Source organism: Salvelinus fontinalis, chromosome 14 (assembly GCF_029448725.1).
Source record: "Salvelinus fontinalis isolate EN_2023a chromosome 14, ASM2944872v1, whole genome shotgun sequence".
In the NCBI taxonomy this organism is placed as follows: domain Eukaryota; kingdom Metazoa; phylum Chordata; class Actinopteri; order Salmoniformes; family Salmonidae; genus Salvelinus; species Salvelinus fontinalis.
The window spans coordinates 41580686-41597412 of record NC_074678.1 but is presented as its reverse complement, the minus strand read 5'-3'; the positions used below and the strand labels follow the sequence as shown (position 1 = coordinate 41597412).

General features: G+C 45.7%; 3 protein-coding genes across 6 annotated transcripts in view; 1 reads left to right on the top strand and 2 right to left on the bottom strand.

The window, feature by feature from the left end:
• The window catches only part of LOC129810871 (yjeF N-terminal domain-containing 3), a 78994-nt gene extending 74386 nt beyond the window's left edge, over window positions 1-4608 (bottom strand). The window contains exon 1 of the mRNA XM_055861833.1: window positions 4382-4608. Coding sequence (XP_055717808.1) covers window positions 4382-4437 — 56 coding nt within the window. The 5' untranslated portion in view covers window positions 4438-4608. The remainder of the gene's footprint in view (window positions 1-4381) is intronic.
• Window positions 4609-5860: 1252 nt separating this feature from the next.
• tssk6 (testis-specific serine kinase 6) lies at window positions 5861-6818 on the top strand. The gene has a single exon (XM_055861832.1). It carries the CDS (start codon window positions 6015-6017, stop codon window positions 6816-6818), a length of 804 nt encoding a protein of 267 aa, XP_055717807.1. The 5' UTR covers window positions 5861-6014.
• A 1066-nt stretch (window positions 6819-7884) lies between these two features.
• Window positions 7885-16727, bottom strand: part of LOC129810866 (transcriptional repressor p66 alpha-like) — a 35498-nt gene continuing 26655 nt past the window's right edge. Inside the window, exons 3-11 of one of the 4 annotated variants that reach the window (XM_055861824.1) lie at window positions 14624-14753; window positions 14348-14479; window positions 14194-14268; window positions 13571-13705; window positions 12781-12957; window positions 12368-12635; window positions 11788-12194; window positions 11407-11632; window positions 7885-10957 (exon numbers count right to left, since the gene is read on the bottom strand). In XM_055861824.1, the coding sequence (XP_055717799.1) occupies window positions 10818-10957; window positions 11407-11632; window positions 11788-12194; window positions 12368-12635; window positions 12781-12957; window positions 13571-13705; window positions 14194-14268; window positions 14348-14479; window positions 14624-14753 (1690 nt within the window). In that variant the 3' untranslated portion in view covers window positions 7885-10817. Of the gene's footprint in view, window positions 10958-11406; window positions 11633-11787; window positions 12195-12367; window positions 12636-12780; window positions 12982-13570; window positions 13706-14193; window positions 14269-14347; window positions 14480-14623; window positions 14754-16727 lie in introns of all 4 variants that reach the window. The other 3 variants (XM_055861825.1, XM_055861822.1, XM_055861823.1) reach the window with 3 other exon arrangements.

Sequence of the window (16727 nt, the reverse complement as noted above, 5' to 3'; positions counted from 1 at the left end):
TGACACACTTGACCCTCTCCAATTCACCTACCGTCCCGACAGATCCACGGACTACGCAATAGCCATTGCACTGCACACTGCCCTCATCCACCTGATCAAAAAGAATGCATGTGAGGAAGCTCGACTACAGCTCAGCCTTCAATACCATAGTGCCCTCTAAGCTCACCACAAAGCTCACGGCCCTGAACTCCTCCCTATGCACTAGGTCCTGGACCTTAGGCAACATTACCTCCTCCACACTGATCCTCAACACCGGGCCCCACAAGGGTGCGTCCTCAGTCCCCTCCTGTACTCCCTGTATACCCACTGCGTGGCCTCGCACAGGTCCAACTCCATCAAGTTCGCTGACGACACGACAGTAGTTGGCCTGATTACCAACAACAACGAGATGACCTACAGGGAGGAGGCATTATGACCGTGTGGTGCTAGGTAAACAACCTCTCCCTTAACATCAAAATGTTTACATTTGAGTCATTTAGCAAACACTCTTATCCAGAGCGACTTGCAGGAGCAATTAGGGTTAAATGTCTTGCTCAAGGGGACAGAGATTTGTTTCACCTAGCCAGCTCGGTGATTCAAACCAGTGACCTTTCAGTTACTGGCCCAACACTCTTAACCGCTACGCTACCTGCCGCCCCACTACCTGCTCCCCCTGTCCCCCTCCTACACCCCAAGACCCCCCCCCCCCCAGCCGCTCCCCCTATGGAAATGTTTTCCCTGCCTCAACTGACATTTTCCTTGCCCCCACTCCAATGGTAATTTATCATGTTACAGTTGTAAATACAGTATGTATATTATTATTTCATTCACTTCCCTTTGACCTGCACTGTTGTAGCTCGGAGCTTAAGGTTTTCACTGTACCCTGCATTTATATCTGTAACCCTGTGCATGTAACTAATAAACTCTCCAAATCATCTTAGAATAATATATGTATGGATCCATCTCCCCATCAACATAAAAAATGGATGCATATGTAAAATATACATCACACACTACATAATGCAACCTATCCCTATGCATTATGAAGGGCGTTATTGGTGTTTGGTAAATAAACCACTTTCATCAGCATGGTTATGTGAGTGTCTGTTTCCCTGCAGTATACCTAAAGCCCAGAGGTAAGGACTATAAAAGCAGTGTAATCTGTTACTGGCATGGCTTCATATAGCTTAATTAACAGCATTATCCTGCACAGGCAGCAAACAACCAGGGGAGATCAGTGAGACTGGAGCTCTCTCTCCAGGGTAATTCTCTACTCTATGAGGCTCACTTCTGGAAGGCAGTGGCACAGTGGCACTACAGGACTCATTACAATGAGTGTGTTAGAAAGAGTTGCAATTAGGTTTACAATAGGGGACATGGACAATGTTGAGACAACATTACTCTGAGGCTGAAAGACTGACACCAGTGAATGTGAGGATAATGTAAACCAACCTCACTAGTCTAGTTCATTACATGCTAATGCAGACAAAATGAATACAGCATGGCAAGTAATGCATATCAATCGGCTGTCAGCTACACTATATATACAAAAGTATGTTGACACCCCTTAGTGGATCCGGCTATTTCAGTCACACCCGTTGCTGACTGGTGTATAAATATGAGCACACAGCCATGCAATCTCTTTAGACAAACATTGGCAGTAGAATGGCCTTACTGAAGAGCTCAGTGACTTTCAACGTGGCACTGTCATAGGATGCTACCTTTCCAACAAGTCAGTTCATCAAATTTCTGCCCTGCTAGAGCTGCCCCGGTCAACTGTAAGTGCTGTTATTGTGAATTGGGAACGTCAAGGAGCAACAAGGGCTCAGCCGTGAAGTGGTAGGCCACACAAGCTCACAGAACGGGACCACTGAAATGCGTAAATATCGTCTGTCCTCGGTTGCATCACTCACTACCGAGTTCCAAACTGCCTCTGGAAACAACTTCAGCACAAGAACTGTTCGGTGGGAGCTTCATGAAATGGGTTTCCATGCCTGAGCAGCCGCACCCAAGCCTAAGATCACCATGTGCAATGCCAAGCGTCGGCTGGAGTGTTGTAAAGCTTGACGCAATTGGACTCTGGAGCACTGGAAACGTGTTCTCTGAAGTGATGAATCACGCTTCACCATCTGGCAGTACGACGGACGAATCTGGGTTTGGCGCTACCTGCCCCAATGCATAATGCCTTTTCTTGTTTCAGCATGACAATGCCCCCTTGCACAAAGCGAGGTCCATACAGAAATATTTGTCAAGATTGGTGTGGAAGAACTTGACTGGCCTGCACAGAGCCCTGACCTCAACCCCTTCGAACACCTTTGGGATGAATTGGGACGCCGACTGCAAGCCAGGCCTAATCACCCAACATCAGTGCCCAACTTCACTAATGCTCGTGGCTGAATGGAAGCAAGTCCCCGCAGCAATGTTCCAACATCTAGTGGAAAGCCTTCGCAGAAGAGTGGAGGCTGTTATAGCAGCAAAGGGGGGGACCAACTCCATATTAATGACCATGATTTGGGAATGAGATGTTCGACCAGCAGGTGTCCACATACTTTCAGTCATGTAGTGTATCAGGCCAGTAGCGGTGACAGTGACAGACCAACCTCATATGTTTCATGCCAGGCTAATACATACAAATGAATACAAATAGAATGTCTGTTGGTAATGCATATGAATGAGCCATAGCTATCAAGGCTGGTGACAGTGTGACAGGCCTTCAGGACATAAAGACCGGACACAGGGGTGTGACAGTGACAGGGAGGGTAGAAATCTCCCCAGCATCCATACATTAAGCCTGTAATATCCCCATTGTGTTCTATCCAACACCATGTAATTGACCATGTTCCTCACTGACTGCATGGTGCTTAGATGCCAGTATGTGTCAGTCAGTGTGTGTGCGCATTTGTGTTAGTGTGTGTCTCTGCGTGTATGTGTCTATGTGCAGCGTGTGTTCGCGCAAGCCTGTATGTGTGAGGAGAAGCCCCTTCAAAACACCTATTTTGGCAGTGCTAAGCTGCCTCCTGCTCTATAGATAGAGGAACAAGACCTCTCTGTGTGGACTATGAGGACGTGGCTGAGTGCAACCTGCTGTGTTGCCAACCGCCAGGTACCATTGTCATGGTGTTATGTAATGGACTGATTAACTAACAGGGCCAATTTACAAGTGACGAAATGACATTAGGATGGCAGCAGGGACATGGTCAGCATAACAACACTGAATTACACATGAATAGCTGACTGAATCACAGAAAGAGTCATTATAATTCAATCAGGCATCTTGATCCCGCTAAGGAGGAAAGAAGGAGGAGAGAGAATGGCCCTAGCTAGAACACTCGCAGCAGATTTTCTACGATGGATTTCTGTTTTTGTTTTTTTTTGGGGGGGGGTTCCTTAGTCTCTGCCGGAGTCTAATCGATATCAACACCAGGTCGCAGTTGTAAATGAGAACTTGTTCTCAACTGGCCTATCTGGTTAAATAAAGGTGAAATAAAAAATAACTGGCCTATCTGGTTAAATAAAGGTGAAATAAAAAATAAAATAAACATGTACTAAAAGCAATGCTCAAAGATCAATGTATGCAAATTGTCTTTAGAGAAACCATTTGATATTCATATATTCAAAACAATCCATATATTTATTCATTATAATGTAAATTATAGAATACATTATCCTAGGGGATTTGCTCATGCAACACCTCTATAGCCCTACCTATGCGCTGTAGCCTAGGCATCCTCTGTGTCAAGTCACAATATGGAGCCAAAAGTTTGTGGACACACGTTTATCTTATCCATCATCATCTTTCATTCCAACACAGAGTGTAGGTAATTAAAAATCAGCCTGGAACTTTGTCTTCTGTCTTAGACAGACAGGGGATCTCCGGCAGGTGATTACACATCCTGCTCCTCAACAGTTTCTGACAGGCAGGCAGAAAAATCAAGCACCAGCAGGTGTCATTGCAGCCTTGATTTGAGCCCCTTATCTCTTTCTCAGGCTGTCTTGTTTGCTCTCTCTTTCACACACACGCACCCACAAATAGACTGTGATGCGGAGGGCAGAGATAGAAATATGAGTTGGTGCGACAGGTTCCGTTATCTGTTGCATAAAAGTAAGGTGAATGAATGCAGCCGCTGGCAGGACTGATCTGGACACCTGTCTCTACACAGAGAACCTCTCTGGATGGAAAAACTGCGTCACACACCCAACTTTATGTCTACAGCATAAAAACATGCACAAGAGCTCATACGCCATCAGCGATCAAAGGTCAGCTCATATTTATAAGCAGGATGTGCAAAACAGAGTTCACAAGCCATAATAAAAGTTGTAAACTACTGCCAGAGGGTATTGGAGAATTGAAGTGAATTGAGAGCAGGAATAGCTGTGTTGTCCTGATTTTGTTGGTGCCTACCTGAGATAGCGCAGGGGCTCGATGGTCTCCGCCGGTTCAGTCGAGCTGTGGTTCATCTTGTCAGCCTGGGAGGATTCAGCACAGAAGAAGAAGGGAAGAATGAGTTGCACTGCTTTACAGAATACACTCTCTCGTTCTCTCTCTCACTGCCTGCTATCTCCCACTCAGAACCTTCCTCTCTCTCTCTCTCTCTCTCTCTGATGAAACCGGCTAGCTGTTTGTATCAGTAGCCCTTCTCTAGAAGAGGCAGCCAATTACGAGGCAGGGAGACACGGGAGTAGCCAGCTTATTGGCCCAGCCTCCGGTGAGTCATAGCAGCTCAGACAGCCAGAAAGTGGCTGAACCAACAAACCCTCTGTGGAGAAACGGGAGCAGAGTGGGGAATGACTCAAAGCTCTGTAAGTGGCACTCACAGATAATAACAATGCCAGTCACTTTATAGAGGCAGGAAATGCATATGGATTTAGATAGCAAATATGTACAATTCTAATTATTCTGGCATTGAGCATAATATAACATTCACAAGGTCATATGTACGGTATATTCTAAAATACCAGATAAATGTATTGCATTTAATTCATTTATGGTTTCATCTGCATTGCCTGAAACTTTAAATAGAGGGGATTTGACATCAGGTTTAAATGTGTTTGAAGCATCAAAGATAAGTTTTTTAAAAATTATGGGAAATCCCCAACAGCACACATACACACATTATGCATGCAAGTGTATGACACAGACACATGAACAACCTCCATAAGCAAAATTGAACACAGTACAGTTCATTCGCACAACTCTTGCCAATAGCTGCAGCTCCTAACTGGGTCATGTTAACAAACAATAGCTCACATTCTTCAGGAAAGGTCAGTGCTGCGCTCAACATTCTAGCCTGTTTGTTCAGCGTTCTAGCAGGCCTGCTTTATGAAGTCTGCTCATTTTAGGAACAATTGAAAGCTCCGTTTTTTTGGTCAGTTTGTAGAGTGGTGAGTGATAGGACAATGGGAGGACACTCTTCTGGAAACCAATTTTAAGGTAAATTTAGATTGGACTACATCCTTTTTGTTCCTCCTATTGAGTTATGTAAACCCTTGTTAAAAATAATCCCCAAACAGCTGTACCAGTATATTGAGAGAGAGAGAGACGTGGATAAGGCGAAGGAAATTCTTGGTGCAGTCTGCCATCCTGAGGTCATATGAAGACATTACAGCCAACAGTATCCAATTATCGGAAGTCTACTCTAGATGATGGAATAGGACTGTCATTTTGTTTAATTTCATACAGCTAAATAGTCCAAATAAGGTGATAGAAATCTAGTTATTGTTCAGATACAATAAATCATAACAGGAATATAGTACTGTAAGAGAGGACTACAGTAGCCTAGGCCTGCCACTGAAGCTTAGCGAACCTCAGAATGCCGTCAGGGTTTGTCACAATGTCGTCATAATGCAAGCGCTAAAACGCCGGTGACCTTATCAATAAGTGTATCTAGTATATCACAACGTTGTCACCGCCACCTGAGAAACATCTTAACGTTCCTCAAATTGGTCGAAGAGCTTGTGACCACTCGGGGTTTATGCCCTGATGGAGCAGCAAGACAAATTTTGAAGAGCAGTAAGTCAACCATACCTTTTTGAAAATGTACACAGAGAAAGTTCTGCGCGAGATGGGCTACAAGTTGGGAGCAACAATCGGCGAGGGAAGCTACTCCAAAGTGAAATTAGCCAGCTCCCAGAAACACAATTCTGAGGTGGCCATAAAAATTGTGGACCGCAAAAAGGCTCCCCACGACTTCGTCCACAAGTTTCTACCCAGGGAGCTGACACTTTTGAGGGGAGTGAGACATACCAATATTGTACATGTGCACGAATTCATCGAGGTTTGCAACGGACGACTATACATAGTGATGGAGGCGGCAGCGACGGACCTTCTCCAAAAAATCCAAGAGGTCAATTCCATCCCCATAGCCCAGGCCAAGGCCATGTTTTCCCAGATTGTCAGCGCTGTGAACTATCTCAATCAAAACAACATCGTCCATCGAGACATGAAATGTGAGAATGTGCTGCTGACTAGGGACAACCAGGTGAAGATCACAGACTTTGGTTTTGGGAGGTTTGCCATGGGCTACCCTGAGCTGAGCAGCACCTACTGTGGTTCAGCGGCCTACGCCCCACCGGAGGTACTCCTCGGAGTTCCATACGACCCTAAGAAATATGATGTGTGGAGCTTGGGTGTGATTCTCTATGTCATGGTCACTGGGTGTATGCCGTACGACGATTCCAATGTCAGCAAACTCCCGCGGGCTCAGCGCAAGGCCTTGGTCTACCCGGACGACGTCACCGTGGAAGAGCCATGCCAGCAGTTAATTGCCTATCTGATGCAGTTCAGTCCTTCTAACCGCCCGACAATCCAACAGGTGGCAGAGCAGTCTTGGTTGCAATAAGCAAGAGGCCAGGACAATGTGAGTGATTAAATCATGTGCAATTTAAAATCTCTTGACTTTCGTTTGTTCCCCATGTAGGCTAATAAAGGTTATTAGCGGTTAGCTGCTGGAAATATTGTAGGTCTAGCCTATTGATAATATGCTATCCACATGTAGCCTATTCATCACAGACAGTGATTTTATAATCTCTCAAACAATATAATGGTATAAGTATACTCGGGAGACCAAAAACGCTGCAATCTAAAAGTAAAACAATCAATAGTTCGTTGGTCTGGCTACTTTGCCTAGCCTACTTTTTTCTGCCATTCATAATCAACACACATGGAGCAACCCGTTCACTGATTAACTGTTAACCTGGCAATTTTCCTGTTGAAACAGAACAGTCTAATTCCATGGTAACAATATCTGGAGGTTCGTTTACACCTGTAAATCAAAAAGGATGACAGATGCACTGGCCGCGTTGTCTACACAGGTACACACGACACCCACAGCTTCAAAATGTCGAGCACAGAGAGTCGCAGGTCTCTTACCTTGAGCCAGAAACATGCTCATAAAGCGAACCCAAGAACGAACGGCAAGTGGAAAGATACTCTGCTTTGGAGCGGCATGACCAGACGGCCAACACGTACCTCTCCAAACTGGTGAGTATTTTACGCACACCTATGCGGTCTTACTATTGATGGAACATGTAGATTCTATATCATGCCTTTAGATCATATATGAATAGGTGTGCTGCTGCACCTATTTGATAGATTTCCAAGATATCACGACAGTTGTACTGCCCTTTTCCATATACTGTTTGAAATTAACTAAGACCCAAACATCTGATCACTAAATCTATGGTAACTCTTGGGCAATTTCAATGACGTATGTGAGTGGTAAAACAAATACTAAATCTCTGATGACGTTTTATATGGCAGGACAATAAGCCTGATCATGTTATAATTAAACAAGGTAATTCAATTAGTTTTTGTATAGGCCTACAAAAATCATAAAAATAATTGTCAGGAAAAGTCATTCAAATCAACATTATACAATCTACAACAAAGCCTGGAATAAAAAGGAATGGGTTAAATTGTTTATTTTTTACTTGATAGAGCAAGAAAACTCTAAACAAATAGGAACATTTTTTTTAGGGTGAGGCGCTACATGGTAAAGTGCTAGCACCCCAGATACAACGGAATGGTGTTAGTCGTCAAACAGCAGCAGGCAGTAGTCAGGACAGCACACTAATGGCTGCTGCACCTGCAGCCTGGAACCAGAGATAGACAGAGGACTCATCTTTATATCTGTGCCATTATAGCATATGTCAGCCTCAATGGTGCTGCCCATGCTATCTCCATTTTGAAGTAGTCAATTTATTTTCTTCACGATTAGCTGATCCCTCCTGATGACCCGGTCGGACATGTCACCAGGAGGGATTAGCCAATTAAGTTGGAAGTCCCACTGAGTTGACTACATTAAAATGGTGGAAGCCCTCAATGGCGCTGTGCATGCTAATACAGCCTTTTGGCGACTTAGGTCTCGATCATTCTCTATACCTGGAACGCAGGCCAAGGACCCCAACCATCATGGCTCTGAGCAGGGCTCCATAAGATGAACAGGCAAATCTCAAATGACATCTTATTCCCCATATAGTGAACTGCTTTTACCCAAAGCCCTATTAAGTAGTCCACTATACGGCAAATATGTTAGAGATGAAAGCCCATTTATCTCTCTGAAATCTAATAATAGGGTAGGTATGAGAAGAAAAAAAGGACCAAATCTATAACAATGGGAGATCAGCCAAATAACTTGGTGGTTACAGAAAACAATGGGATTCATATGAAAAGGACAAGCTGGGGAGTTGCTGTATGAACCAGCACTTTATTAACACTTACGGTGTCTCGTTGTTAACAAACACACTTGGTTTATCCGGAGGTCTGGAACACCACACACACTGCTATCAGTGTTAAATGTATTAAATCAGGGGAAAGCATGTACTCCACATTTTTTTAAGAAAAAAAAATGAAAAAAGAAATTGTGGCAGCACAAGATAGAACCTAAATTCAAAGCATTGTTTGATCATTTCCTTTCAGTTTAATTTCTATTAGGCTACTGAACTGTTGTGTAGCTCTGAACCATGTTTGGATACAGAAGCTCGACCTCATAAGACCTCATACTGACACAGCACCGTCTTATTCCTTCTGAGAGGGAGCTTTGTAAGCATGGTGCATATTTCAACACTTTCTTACCCTGTACTGCACCACCTATATAAATGCAATACCGCTGGCCTTTCCACCAGATGGGCTAGCAAGCTAGCTAATTAAGGGATCTGACATAACTCACACTCTCCCTTGTAAAAGAAAATACAAGTATAAATGTTTCTAGGGTTTCACATAACTACATTCTGAAAGCTGTCCAGCTTTTTAGACCAATGAATGGGTGCGCGTAGAAAACACTGGACACACAAGAAAATAATCTAAAGTGGAGATCCATTGGAACTGAGGGCATAAGCATACATCTTAACTAGTGACCCTATAAATATACCCAGAGACAGCATTTGTCTGTAAGAAAAGTAATGCCCCACAACATGACTAAAAGCAAAATGGCTTCATAAAATGAAGTCCCTTTACCCTCCCCTTTTGCATTTCAGAAAAAAAGCACATCCTGTCCATTTTGACCACCAAGGGTTTATATAAAAAAAAAATAAAAAAAAAAGAGTAGAAAGGATCATTTGGGCTGCACTATTTCTTTGGAAGGCTCCATTTTTAGTTTTTTTTAAACCATTTACAAGAATAATCCTCACACAATGTGTTCCGTGTTTGTACATATTAAAAAGTTAAGTTAGTTACTTAATCATTTTTCAGCTTAGAAAACAAAGTCTTTCAAAATGAAACACTAAACCAACAGATGTAAAACCACCTCAACAGTAACGTTACCTTTCAAACAAACAGAGACCTCCATGAAAGAGTCCAGTTCCAAAATAGAAGGGAGCAGAATCTTTTGACTTATAAAAAAACCCAAAAAATATTCTAACATTGAGCCATACAAAATAACCAGACACACTCCGGGCTGCTCCTCTTCTGCACACCGTCAGTTCAAAGACAAGGCAGTCTATTCTGTGGATAGATTTTGTTCTTCTTCCAAAAGTATTTTTTATTTTTGCAAAGCTGAAGCTATTTTAGTATTCCTTGGATGGTCCTCTAGGCTCACACCTTGATCACACCGATAGTGTCATTGCGCAAATTAGTACGCAGCATCATCTGGATATGTGTGCAACAAAAATTCAACATTCACCTTCTGCTACCATTTCTGTCAAGCTGTCTATGCATACAGTTTGACGCATAAGTTAAATCCAACGTATGCACCACACAGAACGCACTGCAACTGCCTCTGCAAAGCAATGCTGCAAGGCAAACGCAGCGTTCCATTGGAAATGAATGTACTTCTGGTGTAACAAAATGCAATAAAGCCGTCGGTGTGATCGAGGCATCACCCACAGTCCCTGCAATGACATCTGTCTGTCTGCAGTCTTGTGCCACCAGCCCTGCCAGGCTACCACTGAGGCCAGAGAGAGACCCAGTCCTGGCTCTCCCAGGTAGAAGGGGGAGATGAAGGCGCATCATTCACAGTGGATAGCCAATCAGAGCCACAGACACAGCTGGACTGGGACATCCCTCCCTCTCGGTGCAAATGTGTGAATATCAAAACTGACCAGGAAAGGGAGGCACCAGAAATGTTTGAGATTGATTAAGTCCATGCCACCCTTTTGGATGTGGCATCTCTCAGAGCCCTGTATTCTCCCAGTACAACACCAGTGCTCCACACTAGAACTGAAGACTCACAGGAAGATAGATGGCGGAGGGAGAGAACATAAGGAGAGGTGCGTTTTAGTTTTTATTTCATTGGTCAATGGTAGATTATGTGATATTGTTTTCCAGAGAGGAGTCCTTTGTTAAATTGATAATGAGTGACTATTATTCAGATTAATAATAAGGGTTGATATAGCCGGTGGTGTTATTTCCATGTGTTGGCTGTCTGGGAGATGGAGCGGGGGGGAATCATGTCCAGGAGGTACTCTCTCTGGCGCTCCAGGTTGGCTGAGGTGGTGGTCTTGTTGACAGACAGGCTGGGGTTCACATAGGCCATGGTCATACCTGGAAGGAGACGACAACCACAGCAGTGAGTACACAGGACACAAACAGGAAACATCTCAAACACCCTCTACCATCCTTTAGCCTGTCTGCAGCCATTACAGCAAAAATCAAGGACACACTTTTTTATCGGAATGAATGGATTCTACATTTTAAAAACACAAATGAGTCTGATCCACAACCAGAGGAAAGGCAAAGAGAGAGAAAGGGTCAGCTAGCTAAAGCCTATCTACATCTCAGACTAACAGTCACCCCATTTGTATTTATTTATTTAACTAGGCAAGCATACAGTCACCCCATTGAGGTAATAATGCACCTTCCACAACCTTTTGTAACACTAGAATGTATTTTAGGTCGCCAGGGAGGGAGAGAAGAGGAGGAAGAGAGAGGGAGAGAAAAAGAGAAGCAGGTGAGAACAGGGTCTTGTCTCTGTCCTGTAGAGGTTCATCTACCTGAGTTCCCGGTGGTCTGCTTCCTCCAGGCGTTGGGGTTGGCCGAGGGGTTATTGCTGATGCCCTTTGTCCCCTGCGCCGGGCGCATGGCATGCTTACCTGGCCTGCTGGCCAGCGCGGCCGCCGTCACAGCATTCTGCAGCTGCTGAGAGGATGTGGGGAACGAGTGACTGACACCGCGAGACCCCACCGCCTGCTGCACACTACGGGATAGTTGACCAGGGCTCTGAGAGGGGGAGGGAGAAAATATTAAGTTTAGTAATTAACCAATGTGTTAATATAATTAAAAAGGTTGCCACTTTTTTAAGGCATCAAAATGTACAGACAAGCTTCCCCTTTCGTACAAGTTAGTTGTGTGTAGTGTTGCGTCCCAGTGCTGACCTGCTTGATGGAGGAGTGGTGGCGGGCCACAGGCGTGCCTCTATGCTGCTGCTGAAGATGGGCTCTGGCCTGCTTGTACTGCTGTGACACCAGCACATGCTGCTGGTGCTCGCTCTTCATCCCAGAGGAAGAGGGTGTTTTGGAGACAGTGGAGGCGGCCTGATGGAGGATGCGCTGCTCTATCTCCTGCTCCTGCTGCAGGGCCTTGACGAAGGCTGCCTTCAGCCGGTTGGTGTGCTCTGCCTTCAGGGCCTTCTTCAGGTTGGACGACATGCAGTGGTCACACAGGACGGGGCCGCTCTTCTCCGAGCGCCAGCGCGACGTGAAGTCAGTCTTGCACTGGGCGCAGGTGTGCGGCTCCTCGGGGACGGGGATCTCCGGGGCAACAGACTGACCCTGCTGCTTGCCTGAGAGAAACACAGAAAAGTGACATGCCAGTATTACGTACCTTATGCCAGCAGCTTTCAAATAGAACAAAGGAGGTAGAATGAAAAGAGATTAGCTACTACTACTACCATAAAAAGCATATAAAACTGCTGATGCAATGAATCAATATTTCTGAATGAAAGTATAAACTCACCCCGTCCCAGTGTGTCCAGCAGGTTCTGCACCACCTCCTCCAGGCCCACCAGGTAGATGAACTCGTTGTTGGCTGCTGATGGCAAGAAGTTGAATTCGGGGGTGGGAGGTTTGGGAGGAGGGATATCCAGCAGGGTCTTCTCCAGCTGCTTACGCAGAGCCAGCTTGGCAGCCGCCTGGCGAGCAGCCGGGGACTCGTTGGCCTGGACCGTGGACACACTACTGCCCATCCCGGCCTGGGACGTCACGGACGAGCCCTTCTGAGAGCCCTGTGGAACAGAGACACATATTAGTCAAGATGAAAAGCGATGGAGAAGTAATGCTGTTGGAAGTCGAAGGGGTCTTAATGTAAGATGCTGGCCAGTACGTTTAGTGACCTGTGTTTCTGACTGTCCTGGGTGATAGTGGTCTAACCTGTGGTATGTTGACCAGGACGTTGGTGTTTGGGACGTTGGCTACCCTGATGAGGCCCTGCTGGATGATCCTCTGGCCCTGCACCTGGACGTTGGGGACCGAGGCTCTGGGGGCCAGCAGCAGGGGAGGGGGGCCCGACCCAGAGTGCTGCTGCTGCTGCTGCCGCAGGGACGCGATCTGCTGGGGAGATACCGCGATGGGCTGACAACGTCACACACACACACAGGAAGATGGGGTACGGCATGGACATAAGGGAGAGGGGAGTCACACACACAGGGAGAGGGACAGAGGCAGGAGAGGGCATGGAGAGAGAGATTGAGAGAAGATATGCAAAATATCATTGTAAAATTAATTTACTGGAAAAGACTGACAAGCGTGTGTGTTATGCATTTGGTCTATTGGTTGCAGAAAGTTCACATCCAAGGAATTTGTTTAGAAAGCAGCATAAAAATTTATGAAAATATACACTGTTCATACAGAGAATGTTACAATTTGTATTTTTTTATTTAAAAAAAATGTTACCTTTCTTTAACTAGGCAAGTCAGTTAAGAACAATTACGTATTTACAATGACGTCCTACCGGGGAACAGTGGGTTAACTGCCTTGTTCAGAGGCAGAACGACAGATTTTTACCATGTCAGATCGGGGATTCGATCTAGCAACCTTTCGGTTACTGACACAACGCTCTAACCACTAGGCTACCTGCCTTATTAATAACTGACATTGCACAAGTACCAAAGGGGCATACTCAACAGACAACAACAAAAGTATGTTTAAAAAAGGTAAGTACCAGAGTATAAGTTACCTGCGCCCCTCTGACCAGGGGTGGCATGGTGGTCTGGGAGTTCTGCTTGGACGGGACATGCTGCCCACCCCGGACTAATGGAGGAGGGATCACTGTGCCTGAGCTACGGACTGACGACACCTGGACACAAAAACAACAGGGTTTACACGCAACACAACCACATGATGAACCCATACGATGAGGGACGATTCCCAACTCAAAAGCCACACGTGTAACTCAGACCTTTGGCTAAATCATGATTTAATGGCAACGAGATTTGCCCATGAAAGCATCACATGATCAATGTTGACATTTGCTGGCAAGTGGCCAGTCCATGTCATGTCATATTTAAAATCGTTCTGTCAAGTCAAAGTAAATGCTAAACAGCCATTTCACATCAGCTGTAGTGTGTCACCGCTAACTGTGTGTGATTACCTCAGACAGCACAGCATGGTTGAACAGATGACACACTGACAACAAGCTAGTACAGAGAGCTTGAATGTACTTAGTGGCTGAATGGATGCACTGGTATACTATTACAAGGAGCGTGAATGTGTGGTACACAACAGCAGCAATGTACATCCGTATGATTGCATTGTGTAGTGGTGGTGAGCAGTAGCTGCCTGTACCTGTAGCACTCCTTTGCCTGATGTCATGCTGCCTCTGACCAGAGGTGGAGGAGTGGCTACAGAGCCAGAGGTTGGCTGGAAGAGAGAGACCAGACTATTCATGGCAATCTAGGGGTTTAGCGCAAACAGTGTGTGTGTGCATTTGTTTAGATACCTTCTGTACAGTGCTCTCCTTCTGTGTCTGGCTCTGTCGTAGTTTCTTCAGCAGCACCAGCTTGGCCTCCTGTAGTCTCAGCTCCTCCATCAACTGTTTGATGATGCACTCCCTCTCATCTGGCCTGCTCTTCTACACAAGGGAAGACAGCAGGGGGTCATACACACAACTACATTGAATTTATTTGCATCCATGGTAGATAAAGAAACATTGTGAATAGGACAAAGGAGAGTCGCCGCTGTGTTTGTGTGTGTGTGTGTGTGTGTCGGGTCGTACCATGAGCAGGTCAGTGTCTGTCTTCCTGAAATGGTTCAGGCCGTTCATGACAGGGCTGGACGGCTCGTTGTCTGACAGCACTATGACGTCATTGTTTGGTGACAGGGGCTGCCTCTCTTTCTTTAAGTCACTGGGAGAAGAGAGAGAAACAAACAATTTACTTTATAAACTAAACTCTACTAGGCAAAATATAAATATGGAGAGCAAAACCCCCCTTGAGTGACAATCCCTCTCCTCACACAATTTGGAAATTAATTTGAGTGTGATCACTAATCACCTAGCAAATGAGAACCACTTGGGCATGTATGCAAAAAGATACAGTAGCAAGATGGGTCCAGTAGAGGGCGGTAAATTCTAAAATTTCAGTGGTCTATGAGTGAGCAGCAGTTGTGGGACACCCAAGTTGATCTGAGATCAATAGAGCCGTCATGGTGGAGTGGGAGCTCTGTTCAGAGCCCTGTCTGAATAACAAGCAGACTCCAAGTGCTTACAACTGGAATATAAGAGGAGAAAATGAATGCATTCAAAACAGAGCCAAAATACGTGCGCTTCTAGGCCCGAGCTACAAGTTGCAGACTTAGGCCGGCTGTGTGATTAGATCTGGCCTCATAGCTCCCTCTGTGGCTTTAGCTAGCTGTTGTTTCCTCCAGCCTGAGGAGGACAAAGAGGAGCAGCGGTATTCAGCGTGGAGCCTGTGACGGAGAGGGGGAGTGAAAGGCCGATGGAGGAGATAGCTCGCTGGCCCCTACACAGCAGGCGTCCCGCCCGTACCCCGTGGGGGAGTGAGGCTGGGAGGTGGGTAGGTGACGCTTTGTACGGACAGTAGCTATGCCTGCGGCCCCACCCCTCCCAGCTGCTGACACCAGAGTCGCAGAGCAGAGGCCCGCAAGAGACACTGGAGGGGAGAGAGAGGGGTGGGGGAAGGGAACATGGCTAGGAGACAGCCTATTGTATACACCCTGACTGACTGTGTGTCTTGGGCTACGATGCAGAGGGTAGTACACAGGCATATCAACAAGGACACAGTCATCCTGGCTGGTGCAAAACATCCCAGGGCCCTGCGGTGGTAACAGGGCTGAGGCCTCGTTGTTTAGAGGGCAGGCCGAGAGAGATACAGTAGCTATGGTTTACAGTCACACAATCCACAGCTGGTGATAGAGGGCTTGTAAAGCAATGGACCAAGTAGGGCAAAAAGTAAACCAATGGATAGGACCACACACACACACGACCTAACCAGGAGAAACTCCTAGCCCAGGCAATGGGCAAAGCGAGGGTTATTATATATTTGGTGACGAGGTGATCATCTCCACCCTGAAAGCTGATTAGACAAGCATAAACAAAAGCCAAGTACGTGGTTACATAAGATCCAGTGGCCACGGCTTCCGTTTCTACAAGCTACTAACGTTAGTTCTCTGGAATACTCAGCAGTGTTGACTCGCACTTCCTCTGAAAGAGTAACCTCATGGGAGATAGGTATTCCTACCAGTACAAACCACTATTCACAAAACTGGACAGAGACAAATGTCATCAACCGTTTGCTTTAGCCTATAAAAAGGTCTATCTGGGCAAAATAAGTGTTTTTATATATCTTTCTAATTCAATGACATTGGAAAGCAATGCATATTCTATTACTCGGCACCCAGTTTCTGAAACAGTTGGATCAAAATGCTAGATCTCCTCTGCAAACACTAAAAGTTCTACACAAAAACATGGAAACAGTAGCAGCACAGGCTTAGGGTGAAGAAAAGGGCAAAGGTGACATGAGGGTGAACTTCTACGATGCATAACTGCAAAGCCCTTCCTTGGCGGCTATCTTCCTTGCGTACTACTGCTCTCACCTCCAGTGTATATTAATGACTACCAAGTGAAGAGCTCACATCATGACATCAGGCATTTGGTCATGTGACACACCCACTCAACGGCCCCTCCTTTCCCCAACTGCTCCTTCCAAAGTGGAAACCATAGCAACGACCGGCTGGAACCAGTTTGTGACACAGCCTTCATTTTGTATGAAGTGAGGCAGAGTTCAGGTGTTGGAGAAAATGGAGCCCGTCAGCCAGAGCCTCAGACTTCTCAAAATGGGGGCAGGCCACCCGGAACAGAG

Bases quoted from the DNA above. Each gene is read 5' to 3' on its own strand.
- tssk6 (XM_055861832.1), top strand. From the start codon at position 6,015: ATGTACACAGAGAAAGTTCTGCGCGAGATGGGCTACAAGTTGGGAGCA.